Genomic DNA, 18,502 nt, shown 5'->3' with positions numbered 1-18,502 from the left:
TAACTACCAAAGTGCAGGATAGTAACGAGGTAGACTGTGAGACAAGATCCACCTTATCGTACTAGAGGTCCATTGAAGAGTGGGAGAGCAGCCGTCTGTGATCCTGGTGGCACGTGCTTTTGAGTCTTCTGCCCGAGGGGAGAAGAGAGAATGCCTGGGGGTAAATGCTGCTGGGTGCTTGAGACTGAGGCAATTAGGAGTCAGTCACTGTTCAACAGCAAGATAGATGCTGTTGTCAAGGCTGGTGGGATTCTGTACTTTCTGACCGATGGGAGGGGGAGAAGAGAGAATGTCCGGGGCGGGGGGTGGGGGGGGGGGGTCTTTGATGATGCCGGCTGCTTTACAGAGGCAACGAGAAGTGTAGACAGAGTCCGTGGAGGGGAGGCTGGTTCAACTATAAATACACCAAAAAAATAGAATGGTCCATGTCTGAAAGAGTGCACAAATAAATAAATTCTCTATGTTTAATAGCTAATTCTTTTCCTGATTCATTCTAAAACTCTCCCCACCATCAACATAAAATTGGCCTATAGTTAGTGGATTCTCTTGACCTCACAATCTAACTCAATGTGACCTTGCACCTTACCGTCTGCACTCTCTGGCTGTTACACTTCATTCTGCATGCTATGCGGGCAACTTGTGGTTTTTTTTGCGTGGGGGGAGGGGGTTTGATGTCCATTCTCTGGTGTCTTTGTGGGAAGTTGAACCTCAGGGTCATGTGGTGGATAATAAATCATTTCACCTGGTTCTGCCTCAGTGCACGGATGTGGTTAAATGATCCGTGTGGAGGGTTTGAAACACAAGTTTCTGGATATGTATGACAACAAAAAGCCAATTTACCAAATGGGTTCATTTCTTTGTTTTAAATCAAGGTTATAATGTTCATTCGGGTTCAATCCCGTTCTCTGGTGCTGACTGTATGGAGGTTGCCCCCTTCTCCCCGTGACCACGTGGGTGTCCTCCTCTTTCCCAAAAAAGGAAAAGCAGGTTGGCAGTTTTGTTTTAAAAAGTCTGTCTGTCTGGCTATCAAGAGAATGTGGCGAGACACAACACAGAACAGGCCTTCCTGGCTCTTCGAATCACCTCCCCAGCCTAACCACACGGGACAATTTACAGTGACCAGTTAACCTACCAACCGGTACGTCTTTGGACTTGTGGGAGGAAACTGGAGCACCCAGAGGAAACACACACGGTCACAAGGAGAACGTACCGACTCTTTACAGGCAGCGTTGGGAATTGAACCCAGATCGCTGGTACTGTAAAGCGTTGTGATAACCACTGTGCCTCTGTAAAGGTGAGTGTTAAAATCTGGGACGAAGCTGACGGAGATGTGGGGAGAATAAACTGGATGCTCAAGGGTTAGAATGGACTCTACGGGCCGAGGGGCCCCTTTCAGAGCTGTAGCTTTTCCCATCAGACGCAGAGACAGGCCCGACCGTCAGAATCCACAGAGGGAGGGTGGACACACTTGGGTTGTCTTCTCTGGGGTACTGGAGGTCATGGGAGGACCTGATAGAGGTTAGTAAGACCATGAAAGTCATAGATAGGGTAGGCAGTTAAAACCTTTATTGTAGGGTAGAAATGTTAAACACCGTACTATGCAAGAGTCTTGGGTGGTGTGTGTATGTATCAAAAGGAGAGCAGGGACGCGGGGCTAGGGGGGATGTGGAGCAGCCCTGGGACACCAGGCAAGGTCATTTAATTCCGAACAATGGATTTATTGATCATTACAAAATGTCTCTCAGGTGCTTCCCACTCCCTCCCCTCTCCCTTCCCCTTTTCCCAACCATGATTCCCCTCTCCCTGCCCCCTTCCCACTCTCAGTCCACAATTGAGACCCAGATCAGAATCAGGTTTATCATCACTCACATATGTCATGAAATTTGTATTTTTAGTGACAGCAGTACAGTACAATACATAAAATTACTACATTACTGTGCAGAGGTCTTGGGCTCCTGAACTATATATCTGTGCCCGAGACCTTTATACAGCACAGTACTGTGTATGATTAAGTTAAATAAGTACAGCAAAACAGAGCAACAAAAGAAAGAGAAAACAGAAGTAGTGAGGTGGAGTTCATGGGTCCAATGTCCATTCAGAAATCAGATGGCAGAGGGGTAGAAACTGTTCCTAAAACGTTGAGGGTGTGTGTTGAGACTCCTGTACCTCCTCCCTTATGCTAGCAATGCTTAAGACAAGGTTTTACAACCTTTTTGATGCCAGGGACCAAAGCAAGGGGTTGGGAACTCCAGTCTTAGAAGAATGGCACAGTAGCACAGTGGTAAGTGGTGCTTTACAGCACCAGAAATCGGGGTTCAATTCCCACCGCTGTATAGAAGGAGTTCATGCTTTGTCCCATGAGCACATGGCTTTCCTGCCACATTCCAAAGGGGTTCGGGTTCGGGTTCGGGAGTAGTGGGCTTGCTACGTTGGCGCATGAAGCTTGGTAACACTCGCAGGCACAATCTCGCACCGTGTTGTTTGCTGGCGCAAGATGACACATTTCACTGTAAGCTTCGATGTACGTGTGACAAATACAACACTATTCATCTTTGAAACGTGCGGCGTAAGTTTTAGAATCAGAATCGGGCATTCGTAATAAAATCTCAAAGTGTTGATCCAGGACCTCCTCTTGTGCCAAGATGAAGCGAGCCTCAAGATGGAGGAGCCTCCAACCTCTTAGCATACATATCGATTTCTCCTTCCAGTAGCCAAACTCCCCCCCCGCCCTTACCTTTCACTTCTTCTCACTTCCCCCTGGTGCCCCTCCTTCCCTTTCTCCTATGTTTCTCCTTTCTCCACCTCCTCTCCTATCAGATTCTTTCCTCTCCAACCCTTAACCTTTCCCACCATCTGGCTTCACCCATCACCTTCCAGCCTGAAAAGTCAACTATCTATTCATTTCGATAGATGCTACCTGACCTTCTGAGTAGATGTTTTGGGCCGAGACCCTTCATCAGGACTGGAAAGGAAGGGGGAAGACACCAGATTAAAAAGGTGGGGGGAGGGAAGGAGAACCGGTAGAAGGTGATGTGTGAAGTCAGGTGGGTGGGAACGGTCAAGGGTTGGAGGGGAAGGAAACTGATGGGACAGGAGAGTGGATCATAGGAGAAAGGGAAGGAGGAGGGGACCCAGGGAAGGTGAGAAGACGTAAGAGGCCAGAGTGGGAACAGAAGTAGAGAGGAGGGGGAGGGAAATTTTCTTTAACAGAAAAAGAAATCGATATTCATGCCATCAGGTTGGAGGCTGCCCAGATGGAAAATAAGGTGTTGCTCTTGTATTATAAATAGCCAGGTAGCGATTTTATACAGAGTGCGGTGGGCGCTTGGAACCGGTTGCCAGGGATTGTGGGAGAAGCAGTTACAATAGTGGCAGTTATATACAGGTGAATATGTAGCGGATGGGGGAGGGATACGCAGGCAGAAACTATTTGGCATGGGCGTTGTGGGCCGTATGGTTTGTTTCTGTGCTGTACTGTGTGTTTCTCCTCCCGATGAGCCTCCCACCCTGCCGGCAGCTGGCACTCTCTGATCTACTTGCTCGATACCCGGAGGACGTGGAGCACTATTGTCAGCAGAATCTCAGATGGTGACAAGAGGGCGTACAGGAGCCAGGTAGACCAGCTGGTTGAGTGGTAACACAACAACAACCTCGCACTCAGTGTCAGTAAGACCAAGGAACTGAGTGTGAACTTCAGGAAGGGGAAATTGAGGGAACACACAGTCCTCATCGAGGGACCAGTAGTGGAAAGGGTGAGCAGGGTGTCAACATCTCTGGAGATCTAACCTGGGCCCAACAGCAGCTAGAAAGCAGGCATGCCGGTGGCTATGTTTCACTAGGAGTTTGAGGACATTTGGGTTGTCACTGAAGACACTTTCGATGACTCTTACCTGGAGTCTACAGAGCCCCCGGTTAGTGGCATAAATACGGTTGGGAAGGCCTGCTCTAGATGTACTGGGGAGAACGTTCTGACTGGCTGGTCGCCATCTGGTACGGCGGGGGTGGAGGGTCAGCGAGGACCCCCAGCTCCCAGGACATGCCATCTTCTCCTCACTCCCATCAGGGAGGAGATACAGAAACCTGACGATACACAGGAACAGCTTCTTCCCGTTCACCATCAGATTGAAACCATGAGCACTACTAATCTCAATTATTAATATAATATCTTAATGCAATTTATATTTTACGTATCATGTTGTACAGCTGGCTCAAAACGACGAATTTAACGACACTTGTCAGTGGTAATAAACCAGTCTGGTTTCCATGCCTTCCAGGAGTCTGCGAGAAGGTAAAGCGACCCGGTTCCATGAGCACGCGGCACACTGTACAGGTACGCTCCTGCTCCACCCCTGCCTCCCTCCCCCCTCCCACGGGCCCTTCGGAGAGGCACTTACCCTGCGGTGCATGTGGGGGGGGTGTGGGGACACCCGCTGTGATCAGACCGCTGGCCGGCGTGCTGGAGAACGGGTCGGCGGGGGGCTTGTGGACGGCTGCGTTACCCTGCGGGCAGAGGGGTTCCACGCTGCCTGCTTCATTGCTGGGGGACGAGTCAAACTCCGGCACTGGGGTGAGACAACAACACAGAAACAGTGGAAGGTCAATACCGCTGCGTATCCCAACCCAGTCCCTCCGGCCATGCCCAAAACCCCTCTCCATCGGCGCTGGACGACCCTCACCAATTATTACAGAACACACAAGCCATTCTGCTGGGATGGGTCGCAGCAGCTACTCTGCTCAGGAGAAGGAATCGTAGAGTTGCAGACACAGCCCCATCCGTCGTTTAAACTAGCCTGCTGCCCCCATTTACTGTATCTACTCTTTAATCCAATAATTTCAAAGTTCAAAGGATGTTTATTATCAAAGTGTGTATGCAATATACAACCCTGAGATTCATCTTCCCCACAGACAGGCACCATGGAACCAAACCCATTCAATGAGAAAGATCAAGCATCAATATAACCATATAACACTTACAGCACAGAAACAGGCCATCTCGGCCCTTCTAGTCCGTGCTGAACGGACTATCTCCCTTCCTCTACGTGAAAAACCACGCAAACAACAAAAAATAACCGAGCAAAAACAGAGTATAAAACTCAAATGGCAGATTGCTGCCTTGGGAGAGCAGTTGACATAATTAGCGCGCCACTGTTACACCTGGGGCCGATCCCGCTGCCCTCTGTGAGGAGTCTGTACTACCTCCCTGTGGAATGCACGGGTTCCCCGGGCAGTCTCGCTTCCAAAGGTGTACCCGATAGGTTAACTGGTCATTTTTAAATGCTTAGGCTAGGGTGAAATAAGGGTTATTTATTTATTGCGATACAATGCAAAACCGCCCCTTCTAGTCCTTTGAGTCACCTCACCCAGCCATCACCCAATTTACCCCCAGCCTAATCACGGGGCAATTTACAACGACCAATTAACCTCCCAACCGGTACGTCTTTGAACTGTGGGAGGAAACCGGAGCACCCGGAGGAAACCCACGTGGTCACGGGGAGAACGTACAAACTCTTTACAGACCGTGGCGGGAACTGAACCCGGGTCGCTGGTATTGTGATAATCACTACACAGCTGTGCTGTGACAGAGGCATAGAGAAGTACAGCACAGAAACAGGCCCTTTGGCCCATCTAGTCATTGCCGAACCATTGAAGCTGGCTACTCCCATCGACCTGCACTGGGATCATAGCCCCCCCCCCCCCCCCCCGTACCCCTAACATCCATGTGTCAATCCAAACTCCTCTTAAACGTTGAGCTCTCACGCATCTCACTCCCAAGCTGAGTGAGGTTTCCTCAAAGGCATTGTCGGGGGCTGCAGGACGGCGTGGGTCCAAGGGCCAGAAGAGACTACTCAGGGTCGTAAATAAAATAGAAATAATCAGTATGTTTTATGCAGAGAGTGGTGGGTACGTAGAATGCCCTTCCAGGGGTGGTGGGAGAGGCAGAAACATCGGGGCATTGAAGAGACTCTCAGATGGATGATAGGAAAATGGAGGGAAGAGTTCCTATCTTGGAATAGATTAAAAAGTTGGTATAACATCGTGGATTAAAGGGCCTGTACTGACTGTATGTTCTATGTTCTATGACACCACCCCCCCCGCCCCCGCCATCAGGCAGAATAACTGGACACTGGAAGGGGTGGAGAGAGGAGAAGGTGACCGTTTCCCTTGCAGTGGTAGTAGTTTTGAGTTTGGGTGGTGGTTACCGTATTGCAGCTCTGCCCTCCTCTGTTATGTACGTTGCTTCCCACGTGCGCATGGGAGCTCCAGTTTTCTCCGAGACGTACCGGTTTGTAGGCTCATGGTAAACTGTGCTGTGATTGGACTAGGGTTAAATCGGTGGGCTGTGGGCTGGCACAGCACAATGTAATTGCATGCCTTCTAGTAACTGACAATTCTATCCTGGGAAGGAAAGATTTTACTGTGCACTCCAGCTAGGAGTCTATCAGCTCTCCCCTTGGTCTTCGGTGTGTCAGAGAGAACAACGTCGTTCTGTGCAACCTCTTCAAGTCCAGGCAGTATCCTGGCAAATCCCCTTCCAAGGTCGGAATATTGCACCCGGTACTCCAAGTGGGGTCTGACCAAAGTTTTATACGGCTGCAAAAAGACGTCCTACAACCTCAGGGTGCGAGCAGGAACATGCTTTTCATGCCTTTCAGCCTAATTGTAGCTGGCATTTTTTTCTTTTGACCCCTTCTCCCATCTTCTGCCTTCTGCCCATAACGGTTATCAAAAACTACCCGCCTCTGCTCGAAATACACCCGATGACTTGGCTCCATAGCCACGTGTGGGAATGAATTCCACAGATTCACCACTCCCCAGCTCAAGAAATTCCTCCTCAACTCCATTCCAAACAGATGACCCTCTATTCGGAGGCTGTGTCCTCTGGTCCTAGTCTCTCCATGCTCACGCGACCTGGACCTTCAGCAGGTTCCAAGGAGACCCCTACCCCTTCATTATCTTCTTGAACTCTAGTGAGAACAGGCTCGAAAACATCAAACACTCCTTGTACGACAAGGCTTTCACTCTTAAGAACTTCCTCTGGACCCTCTCCTGGGCCAGTACATCTTTGGACCAAAGTCACTCAGTGCCCCAGCCATGCCATATGCCTTCTCTGCCAACTACGCGCTCCTCCTCTCCCTTTCCAGAGCTTTCCTGAGGCACCCACGATGAAGCCCCCACCTGCCCCCTCAGGATTATCCAGGCTTCTTACCTGGGCTCTTGACTTCGAACTCGGCCGTCTTCCTCTGCAGGGTGGAGGGAAGCTCGTTGAGGCGGAGGGACAGCTGCCGCTTGAAGGGCGAGTTCTTCTGGCTGAGGGCGGGGAACCCTCGGAAGGAGCCCTGCCTCACCAGCTGCTCCAGCGGCGCGTGCCTTCGGGGGATGGCGTGCTGGGGGTTCGACTCACTCTTGTCCACGGGCGAGGCTGCCCCCTGAGGGGGCGAGGCACTGCCGGACGGGGGGGCTGCCGATCCTGCGGCAGGACTGCCCACCACCGCCGTCTCACCTGTGGGGCAAACACAACACGGGTCAGGCGTCCACCCTCTGGCCATATTAACCCCTCTCCCCCGCCCACCTTCATGGAACGCAGGGCGGCACAACGGTGCGGCGGGTACCGCCACGGTCTCACAGCTCCAGGGGATCCCGAACTCCAGAACCATGGTGCGGATCGTACACCCTCTCTGGCTGCTCCAGTTCCTTCCCACACCCCGAAGGTTAACTACCCACTAGAAGCAGATCTAACGGTGAAGGCTTGAAGATGGCTGAAGAAATTCCTCCACACAGAACATGGAAGAGTACAGCACAGGAACAGGCCATTCGGCCCACAATGCTGTGCTGAACCAGGTAAAATGTATATTAACCAAACACTAATCCCTCCATTTCCTCACATTCATGTTCCTATTCAACTGTCTCTTAAAAGCCTTTAATGTACTTGCCTCTGCCCCCACACCACAGTGTATTCCAGGCATCCACCACTCTCTGAATAAATAACTTACCCCTCACATGCCCCTTTAAACCATCAATGCACACCCTCTGGTATTAAACATTTCAACCCTGGGAAACAGATACTCCCTGTCCACTCTATCTATGCCTCTCATAATCTTGTAAACCTCCATCAGATCTGCCCTCAGCCTCCGACACTCCAGAGAAAACACTCCAAGTTTATCCAGCCTCTCGTGATAGCACGAGCCCTCTGAGCCAGGCAGCGTCCTGGTGAACCTCTTCTGCACCCTCCCCAAAGCCTCGGCATCCTTCAATAGTGGGGCAACCAGTTAGAAAAGGACTTTCTTTTCTTCTGAGGCTGTGGACAGATGAAACAGGTGCAGGAGTCAGCCACCTTGTCCTTCCAGCCTGCCATTCAATAAGATCATAGCTGAACCGTCCACCTTTCTCAAAACCCTTAATTCCCCTTGTATGCAAGAAACAGATCTAACTAAATGTTTAATATATTCAATGAGGTAACCTCCATTGCTTCTGTCCTGCATCTAGAGGTGCTGTTTGTTTTGTACCAACGTCATTTTTCCTCTTCAAAAGCTGTTTTTTTCCACATCATTTTCTGTGCAGGTTAATTCAGATTTAGACTTGAAGCAGACACAGTAGAAAGACATTCATCTCTATTCACTCATTTGTTCTTTAATTGCTCCCTGCTGGTGTTTAGGGCAGAAATGACTGTCCTCCATCTCTGTCTGGCCTTCTCTATTGTGTCCCAGGTGTAGTTTAGGGCCGGTGTTCAGGCCTTCTTTCATCGTGTCAGTAGCTTCCTCTGGGTTTTCTCTGTTGTCAATCATGCGTGTCCCGGGAAAAGATACAGGAATACCGTCACACGCGGATATAGGATTCTTCATTGCCGTTTCTGTGACAATTGTTTTTTATACCAGTCAGGGTTGTCAGCCCTGAGCTGAACCCCCGAACCTGGAGGACCGGTGGACCACTCCGAGTCTGGCCTCTACCCTTTGACCTGGGTGACCCTACCGAGAGCCAAAGCATAAAGCCCTGACTCCAGCCAACGTAGCTCTCCGGGTCATTGAGACACGCAAGCCTATAGTTATGGTTCTCTTGGAGGCATTTGCTCTTGAGAAAGTATCTTTTCACAAAGTTTTCTCATTTAAAAATTCTGCAGGAAGCTTCTGACTCATCCGAATTTTGAGAAGGTGTTTCTAACTCCCTGCCTCACTTCGTACACAACACACTGCGAGGGCTGTACCTTCCCTGGGTGGAGAATTCCACGGAAATCAGTTCCTCCTTGTCTCCGTCCTAAATCTACTCCCCTGAATCTCAACTCCAGGTCGCTCAGTTCCAGTCTCACCTGCCAGTGGATTGTGCCCTCAGATCCTGGACTCTCCTCTCAGTGGAAATCTTCTCTCCGTGCCTACTCTATCCAGATCTCTCAGTAGGTTTCAATAAAATCCTGGGGCGGCACGGAGTGGTTAGCACAATGCTTCACAGCACGGGAAACCCTGGATTCAAATCCCACCACTGCCTGTAAGGAGTTTCTATGTTCTCCCTGTGACCGTGTGGGTTTCCTCCGGGTGCTCTGGTTTCCTCCCACAGTCCAAAGATCGACCGGTCTGTAGGTTAATTGGTCATTGTCCCGTGATTAGTGGGTTATATCAGGGGATTGCTGTCTGGCTGGAAGGGCCTACTCCGCACTGAATTTCAATAGATCTATTAAGTCATCGGGTTTTAAAGGCCTAATTAGTCCAGACTGACTCACAGTCCCATCTTGGCTAGTCCTGTTTACCCATGCATGGCCCATAACTTTCTAAACTTCTCCTATCCATGTACCTGCCAAGTGCCTGTTAAATGTTGTTAATGTACCTGCCTCAACCACTTCCTCTGGCATCTTGGCCCATATATGCACCAAGATCATGTACAAGTTTAATTGTCATCCAACTATACGAGTACCCACGAATACAGCCAAACGAAAAACAGTGTTATTCCGGGACCAAGGTACAAAACACAGTACCAACAGTTACACACAGCACAAAGCACACACAAAATAACAGCATATACAGTCACACAAAAACCACAGTCCAAGACCCCGGCCCAGTCAGACTCCAGTAAACGCGCCAACTCTGCCTCTCTCCTGGGCGGCTGTAAACAGGCTGGAGGCCTAGTCCTCGCTACGACCAGGACCACACAGCCCCCCTTGGTCTGCTGGGTGAAAAGGTTGCCCCATCAGGTTACCGTTAAATTGCTCCCCTCTTACCTTAAACCTGTGCCCCCTAGTTCCTGATTCCTGAACCCCGGGGGGAAAAAGACTGTGTGGATTCACAATATTGATAAGACCGTAAGTTGTAGGAGCAGAGTGAGGCCATTCGGCCCATCGAATCTGCTCCACCATTTCACCATGGTTGATCCATTTTCCCCTCAGCCCCATTCTCTTGCCTTCTCCCCATAACCTTTCGCACCACGACTAATCAAAAACTTATCAACCTCTGCCTTAACGACATCCAATGACCGGACTCCACAGCCGTCTGTGGCAACAAAGTCCACAGATTCACCATCCTTTGGCTAAAGAAATTCTTCCTTATCTCTATCTAATGGACTTCCCACTATTTTGAGGCTGTGCCCTCTGGTCCTAAATTCCTCCACTAAGGGAAACATCCTCTTCACATCGACTGTATCTGGGCTGTTCAACATTCGATAGGGTTTCATTGAGATCCCCCGTCATTCTTCTAAATTCCAGTCGCTGCTCATGTGATAATCCTTTTAATCCCAGAATCATTCTCACGAACCCTCGGCAATGTCAGCACATCTATAAAGTCGCCAATGCTCCAACGTTAGGTTAGGTTGAGCTTCGGGGGAGTGGGATACTGTGATCGAATGCTGGGTGTCAACATCTCTGAGGCCCAACAGATCGATGCAATTATAAAGAAGGTACATCCATCAGCGGCTATCGTTCACGAGCAGTTTCAGAAGACGTGGTATGTCACCAAAGACTAGCAACTTTCTACAGGTCTCTCATGGGAACCTTGGCAGACCTTGGTTTCTTAAGGCTGTTATAGCTGGGGGTGGTAATGGGGACAAGCTCCCACTACCTAGTAAATGCTCCCAATGGCGTGTGGCTCAAATAACCTCTGACAACCAAGTCCAGCTCCTGGCCTTCACGTGTGCTTTCGCTACTAAGCCCAGTAGAACTGACGGGTGAAGGGGCAAAGGTGGGCTACTGGCGCCTTAAAACCAGTCACTTCAGGCAGATGGGGCTTGTCGCGGTTGGTACTCCTCTAGGAGAGAGAAAGCTCTGATCTCAAACCTCTGCCTTGCGGATATACCCACTCACGTGGAAGGCTTCGGGAGTAATCCCCAAGGGAAAAATCCGGAGATGGAGTCCCGAAGGCAGTCCGACACTGCCTGGCAACCCTGTGATGCTGCTGGTACCAAACTGCATTGGCCTCTCCCGTTCCTTTGAGCTCAGCAGATGCGTGGAGAGGAAGAGCTTGCTACAGGGGCAACAGCTTGCTTTCCGCATCGTACTGTCCTGGCCTCTGTATCTAGACAGCTAGGACACAACGTCCATGGTCAATTCTGACTGATGGAAGGCTCAGTCAGACCACGGAAAGCTCTGTAACTCCACATGGAATGTGGGCACAATGTACAGCGTCAGAAAAAGCTGCAGGAAGTTGTAAACTCAGCCAGCTCCAGCCTCCAGATCATCAAGACTCTTTCCCCACCATCGAGCTTCCATCACTGGCTCCAGCCCCCACCCTCTCTCCCCACCATTGAGCTTCCATCACTAGCTCCAGCTCCCTAACTATCAAGGACATCTTCAAAAGACAATGCCTGAAGAAGGCAGCACCCATCATTAAGGCCTCTCACCACCCAAGGCTCACCCTCTTCTCATTGCTACCATCAGGGAGGAGGTACAGGAGCCTGAAAACACACATTCAACGATTCAGGACAGCTTCTTCCCCTCTGCCATCCCATTTCTGAACGGACATTGAATCCATGAATGTCACCTCACACTTTGCTCTACTTTTGCACTGTGTATTGATTTTTTTAAATCTTACAGTATTTTTTATATATTTGTCACTGTACTGCTGCCACAAGATTACAAATTCCACAACATACGTCAGTGATAATGAACCTGATTCTGAGATGTGCTTGGAAATATTCGTGATCTTGGCCAGCCACCCAAAAGAACACAAGGTCCCTAGTCTTGATGGGAGGTTGGGGGTGGGGTGGAGATGTGAGGTTGGGGGTGTTGGGTGGGGATGGGAGGTTGGGGGTGGGGCTGAGTTGTGAGGTTGGGTGTGGGGGGTGGGGTGGAGATGTGAGGTTGGGGGAGTTGGGTGGGGATGGGAGGTTGGGGGTGGGGCTGAGTTGTGAGGTTGGGTGTGGGGGATGGGGTGGGGATGTGAGGTTGGGGGTGTTGGGTGGGGATGGGAGGTTGGGGGTGGGGCTGAGTTGTGAGGTTGGGTGTGGGGGGTGGGGTGGAGATGTGAGGTTGGGGGAGTTGGGTGGGGATGGGAGGTTGGGGGTGGGGCTGAGTTGTGAGGTTGGGTGTGGGGGATGGGGTGGGGATGTGAGGTTGGGGGTGTTGGGTGGGGATGGGAGGTTGGGGGTGGGGCTGAGTTGTGAGGTTGGGTGTGGGGGGTGGGGTGGAGATGTGAGGTTGGGGGAGTTGGGTGGGGATGGGAGGTTGGGGGTGGGGCTGAGTTGTGAGGTTGGGTGTGGGGGATGGGGTGGGGATGTGAGGTTGGGGGTGTTGGGTGGGAATGGGAGGTTGGGGGTGGGGCTGAGTTGTGAGGTTGGGTGTGGGGGTTGGGATGAGGATGAGAAGTTGGGGGTGGGGCTGAGTTGTGAGGATGGGAGGATCGGGGTGGGGGTTGGGAATGGGAGGTTGGGGGTGGGGCTGAGTTGTGAGGTTGGTTGTGGGGGTTGGGATGAGGATGAGAAGTTGGGGGTTGGGGGTGTTGGGTGGGGATGGGAGGTTGGGGGTGGGGCTGTTGTGAGGTTGGGTGTGGGGGTTAGGGTGGGAATGGGAGGTTGGGGTGGGGGTGTTGGGTGGGGAGTGGGTGGGAGGTTGGGGTTGGGGATGGGAACGGGAGGTTGGGGTGGGGGTGTTGGGTGGGGAGTGGGTGGGAGGTTGGGATTGGGGATGGGAACGGGAGGTTGGGGGTGCTGTTGGGGGAGTGGGTGGGAGGTTGGGGTGGGGGTCTGAGGGTGGGGAGTGGGTGGGAGGTTGGGATTGGGGATGGGAACGGAAGGTTGGGGGTGTTGTGGGGGGGAGTGGGTGGGAGGTTGGGATTGGGGATGGGAACGGGAGGTTGGGGGTGTTGTGGGGGGGAGTGGGTGGGAGGTTGGGATTGGGGATGGGAACGGGAGGTTGGGGGTGTTGTTGGGGGAGTGGGTGGGAGGTTGGGGTGGGGGTCTGAGGGTGGGGAGTGGGTGGGAGGTTGGGATTGGGGATGGGAACGGGAGGTTGGGGTGGGGGTGTTGTTGGGGGAGTGGGTGGGAGGTTGGGATTGGGGATGGGAACGGAAGGTTGGGGTGGGGGTGTTGGGTGGGGAGTGGGTGGGAGGTTGGGGTTGGGGATGGGAACGGGAGGTTGGGGTGGGGGTGTTGGGTGGGGAGTGGGTGGGAGGTTGGGGTTGGGGATGGGAACGGGAGGTTGGGGTGGGGGTGTTGGGTGGGGAGTGGGTGGGAGGTTGGGATTGGGGATGGGAACGGGAGGTTGGGGTGGGGGTGTTGGGTGGGGAGTGGGTGGGAGGTTGGGGTTGGGGATGGGAACGGGAGGTTGGGGTGGGGGTGTTGGGTGGGGAGTGGGTGGGAGGTTGGGGTTGGGGATGGGAACGGGAGGTTGGGGTGGGGGTGTTGGGTGGGGAGTGGGTGGGAGGTTGGGATTGGGGATGGGAACGGGAGGTTGGGGTGGGGGTGTTGGGTGGGGAGTGGGTGGGAGGTTGGGGTTGGGGATGGGAACGGGAGGTTGGGGTGGGGGTGTTGGGTGGGGAGTGGGTGGGAGGTTGGGATTGGGGATGGGAACAGGAGGTTGGGGTGGGGGTGTTGGGTGGGGAGTGGGTGGGAGGTTGGGATTGGGGATGGGAACGGGAGGTTGGGGTGGGGGTGTTGGGTGGGGAGTGGGTGGGAGGTTGGGATTGGGGATGGGAACGGGAGGTTGCGGTGGGGGTGTTGGGTGGGGAGTGGGTGGGAGGTTGGGATTGGGGATGGGAACGGGAGGTTGGGGTGGGGGTGTTGGGTGGGGAGTGGGTGGGAGGTTGGGATTGGGGATGGGAACGGGAGGTTGGGGTGGGGGTGTTGGGTGGGGAGTGGGTGGGAGGTTGGGATTGGGGATGGGAACGGGAGGTTGGGGTGGGGGTCTGAGGGTGGGGAGTGGGTGGGAGGTTGGGATTGGGGATGGGAACGGGAGGTTGGGGTGGGGGTGTTGGGTGGGGAGTGGGTGGGAGGTTGGGATTGGGGATGGGAACGGGAGGTTGGGGGTGTTGTGGGGGGGGGGGGAGAGCTTGCCATTCGGGCCTTCACCTTTCTTCTTGTCCTGCAGCTGCTTCATGTTCTCCTCCCTCTCGGCCTGCTGGGAGGCGGTGGTCACCCTGAAGGAGCCCTCCCTGGTGAAGCTCGTCCGGCTTGCGTCGAAAGAGGCCGTCACCCCGCATTCCTTCTCCCGTTTCTGTTTCCGCTCCAGGCAGGCGGCGAAGGCACAGCCCACAGCGTGGCTCAACCTCTCCCCCTGGAATCCAGCACGGCACACTCAATCAGTGTTTGAGGAAGGGTTCATTGGAGGGTGGGTGCATTTGGGGAGACGTTGGGACAAAAAGAATTGGGTTCCCTCAAAACCAAGGAGGTCGCCCAGGATGGATAGGTATATGATATTATACTGTCCCACCCTCACATCCCTGTGATTCATTGCAGAATATGTCCATCATTCCAGGTTTTTCCCATAATTGGATACCAGACCAGCCCAACCCACTCCTCTGATTGGGTGCCCATCATGTCCATCTTTTGCAAACCCAACCCATTTTGACACTGTGATTGGACAGCTGGAGTCTGCCACACAGCTGCACTCCCGTGATTGGTCAACAAACATATACTAAGAGATTTCCCAGGATGCTGCCTGGTTTAGACAGCATGTCCCAGGCAGATAGGTTGAGTGAGTTAGCAAGTTTCTGTCTGGAGAGGAGGATGAGAGGTGCCTTGCAAAAGGTGTAAAGGATGGTAAGAGGTAGAGATCATATGCATAGACAGCGCCTTTCAAGGCGGAAAGGATAATATGAGGGGGCATAATTTCAAGGTGATTGGAGAACGGTATCGGGGAGGTGTCAGAGGTAGGTTTTTTTTTTACACAGAGGGTGGTAGGAGCATGGAACGCGTTGCCAAGGGTGGTGGTAGGGGCAGATGCGTCAGGGACATTTAAGAGACACTTAGATAGAGGCACATGGCTGACAGAAAAATGGGAAGGACGGGTTAGATTGATCTAGGAATAGATTAAAAAGTCAGCACAATATCATGGGTCAAAGGACCTGTACTGTGCGGTAATGTTATATAGAAGCTAAAAAGAACGAAGGGTCACAGTTTAAAGATAAAGTGGAAGCCTTTTAGGACTGAGATGAGGAAAAACTTCTTCACAGAGAGAGTGGTGAATCTGTGGAATTCTCTGCCACAGGAAACAGTTGAGGCCGGTTCATTGGCTATATTTAAGAGGAAGTTAGATATAGCCCTTGTGGCTAAAGGGATCAGGGGGTATGGAGAGAGAGCAGGTACAGGGTTCTGAGTTGGATGATCAGCCATGATCATACTGAATGGCAGTGCAGGCTCGAAGGGCCGAATGGCCTACTCCTGCACCTATTTTCTATGTTTCTAAATGAAAAACACCCAAACGCTAAACCCTCCTCCCTACACCATGTCCATATCCCTCCATCTTCCTCACATCCATGTGTCTATCCAAACGTCTCTGAAAAGCCTCTAATGTATTTGCCTCTATCACCGTACCAGGCAGCACATTCCAGGCATCCACCCCTCTCTGAGTAAAAAACTTACACCTCACATCCCCCTTTGATAAGAACAACTATTAAAAGTGGAGAGAGAGGAAGCTGGCCCTGCTGGTCATAGGAATGAATGTACGCACGTATGTTGGACTTTTGAGTTTAATGATATTACAGTAGCTCACTAATACGTTGGGTTGTCCACGTGTCAGGTGCTTATATCCCAGGGACAGCCTGCATAACCTCACAAGAGTGTTATCAAGCAAGAATTGTTTAAGGCCATGACAGTGTTCTCTCAAGTTGGATCTTGCTTTGGACTTGCAGCTTTGAAGGAAAGGTCAGTTTTCTATTGAATTTCTTGGGTGGCACAATGGTGTAGGCCAGCGACCTGGGTTCAAATCCCACCACTGTCTGTAAGCAGTTTTTACCTTCTCCCCCGTGACTGTGGGGACTTCCTCCCACATCCAAGATACAAGGGTTAACTGGTGATTGGGCAGCACGGACTCATTTGGCCGGAAGGACCTTTAACTGTGCTGTATCTCCAAGTAATAAGTACATAGAAGACATGATGGTCTACTGCCATGATAGTGGACAATCGAGATGTCGAACAACAGAGAAAGATCGTGAAGAGGGGGACATCCTCCTTCGTATGATCTCCGAGATTCCTCCTTAAACAGATTCAATGAAAATTCCTGAGCTTGGGATCTGGGAAGCTGAAGGTGCTGCCTCGCAAGGTGGAGCGACCGAGTGATGAAAAGATGGAGTTGGAGGAGTACGGGGATGTCGGGGGCAGTAGCAGGATTCACCAGAGGGGGAGGGATCTGAATTCAAGGGTGGGAATGCTCGAGGCGTCCCTCACCGAGTCCTTTAGTGCCATGAAGCAGTGGCAGATCCATCGCCTGGTGGTGCCATCCCGGCAGATGTACGAAAAGGCTTTGTCGTAGTTCCGGTCGGGAGCACAGAAGGAAACTTTCTCGATCGTCTGATCCACTATGAGGTCCTGAGGAGAGACAGAGGAACGGATTAGTCAGTGAGCCAACAGGAAGAGGAAGGAGCCATGGGTCCTGGAATTGATGTGTCCTGTAACAACACACACAATGCTGGAGGAACTCAGCAGGTCAGACAGAATCTATGGAGGGGAATAAACAGTCAACACGTTGGGCTGAAACCCTTCATCAGGGATGGAAAGGAAGGGGGAGAAACCCAGAATTAGAAGGTGGGGGGAGGACAGGTTGGCAGGTGATAAGTGAGACTAAATGGTCGGGGGGGGGGAGGGGAATGAAGTAAGAAGCTGGGAGGTGGTAGGTGGGAGAGATACAGAGCTGAAGAAGGTGGAATCTGATAGGAATCTGGATCTGACAAGGTTCCACACGGTAGGCTTATTCAGAAAGTCAGAAGGCATGGGATCCAGGGAAATTTGGCCAGGTGGATTCAGAATTGGCTTGCCTGCAGAAAGCAGAAGGTTGTGGTGGAGGAAGTACATTCAGATTGGAGGGTTGTGACTAGTGGTGTCCCACAAGGATCTGTTCTGGGACCTCTACTTTTAGTGATTTTTATTAACGACCTGGATGAGGGGGTAGAAGGGTGGGTTGGCAAGTTTGCAGACAGACATTGATAGGATGCAGAAGTGGCAGATGGAGTTCAACCCGGAGAAGTGTGAGGTGGTACACTTTGGAAGGACAAACTCCAAGGCAGAGTACAAAGTAAATGGCAGGATACTTGGTAGTGTTGGGGAGCAGAGGGATCTGGGGGTACATGTCCACAGATCCCTGAAAGTTGTCTCACAGGTAGATAGGGTAGTTAAGAAAGCTTATGGGGTGTTAGCTTTCATTAGTCGAAGGATAGAGTTTAAGAGACACGATGTAATGATGCAGCTCTATAAAACTCTAGTTAGGCCGCACTTGGAGTACTGTGTCCAGTTCTGGTCGCCTCACTGTAGGAAGGATGTGGAAGCATTGGAAAGGGTACAGAGGAGATTTACCAGGATGCTGCCTGGTTTAGAGAGAATGGATTATGATCAGAGATTAAGGGAGCTAGGGCCTTACTCTTTGGAGAGAAGGAGGATGAGAGGAGACATGATAGAGGTGTACAAGATATTAAGAGGAATAGACGGAGTGGACAGCCAGTGCCTCTTCCCCAGGGCACCACTGCTCAATACAAGAGGACGTGGCTTTAAGGTAAGAGGAGGGAAGTTCAAACGGGATATTAGAGGAAGGTTTTTCACTCAGAGAGTGGTTGGTGCGTGGAATGCACTGCCTGAGTCAGTGGTGGAGGCAGATACACCAGTGAAGTTTAAGAGACGGCTAGACAGGTATATGGAGGAATTTAAGGTGGGGGGTTTTGTGGGAGGCAGGGTTTGAGGGTCAGCACAACATTGTGGGCCAAAGGGCCTGTATTGTGCTGTACTGTTCTATGTTCTATAGGAGAGAAGATTGGACCATGGGAGAGAGGGAACTAGAACAAAGAAACCAGGGGAGTGGTTACTCTTCACCTGCTCATCACCTCTTGTTACCCCTCCTCCTTTCCTTTTCCCCATGGTCCACTCTCCTCTACTTCCAGACTCTGCC

The 18,502-nt window shown here is 51.8% G+C and overlaps 1 protein-coding gene across 5 annotated transcripts in view; it reads right to left on the bottom strand.

The window, feature by feature from the left end:
- numbl (NUMB like endocytic adaptor protein) overlaps positions 1-18,502 on the bottom strand; it is a 203,700-nt gene that overhangs the window by 9,606 nt on the left and 175,592 nt on the right. For all 5 annotated transcript variants that reach the window (XM_059985119.1, XM_059985122.1, XM_059985123.1 and 2 more), the window contains exons 5-8: positions 16,795-16,935; positions 14,479-14,683; positions 7,208-7,501; positions 4,395-4,562 (exon numbers count right to left, since the gene is read on the bottom strand). In XM_059985119.1, coding sequence (XP_059841102.1) covers positions 4,395-4,562; positions 7,208-7,501; positions 14,479-14,683; positions 16,795-16,935 — 808 coding nt within the window. The remainder of the gene's footprint in view (positions 1-4,394; positions 4,563-7,207; positions 7,502-14,478; positions 14,684-16,794; positions 16,936-18,502) is intronic.

Source organism: Hypanus sabinus, chromosome 11 (genome assembly GCF_030144855.1).
Source record: "Hypanus sabinus isolate sHypSab1 chromosome 11, sHypSab1.hap1, whole genome shotgun sequence".
NCBI classification, from domain to species: Eukaryota; Metazoa; Chordata; class Chondrichthyes; order Myliobatiformes; family Dasyatidae; genus Hypanus; species Hypanus sabinus.
This window is presented reverse-complemented; position numbering and strand designations above follow the sequence as displayed.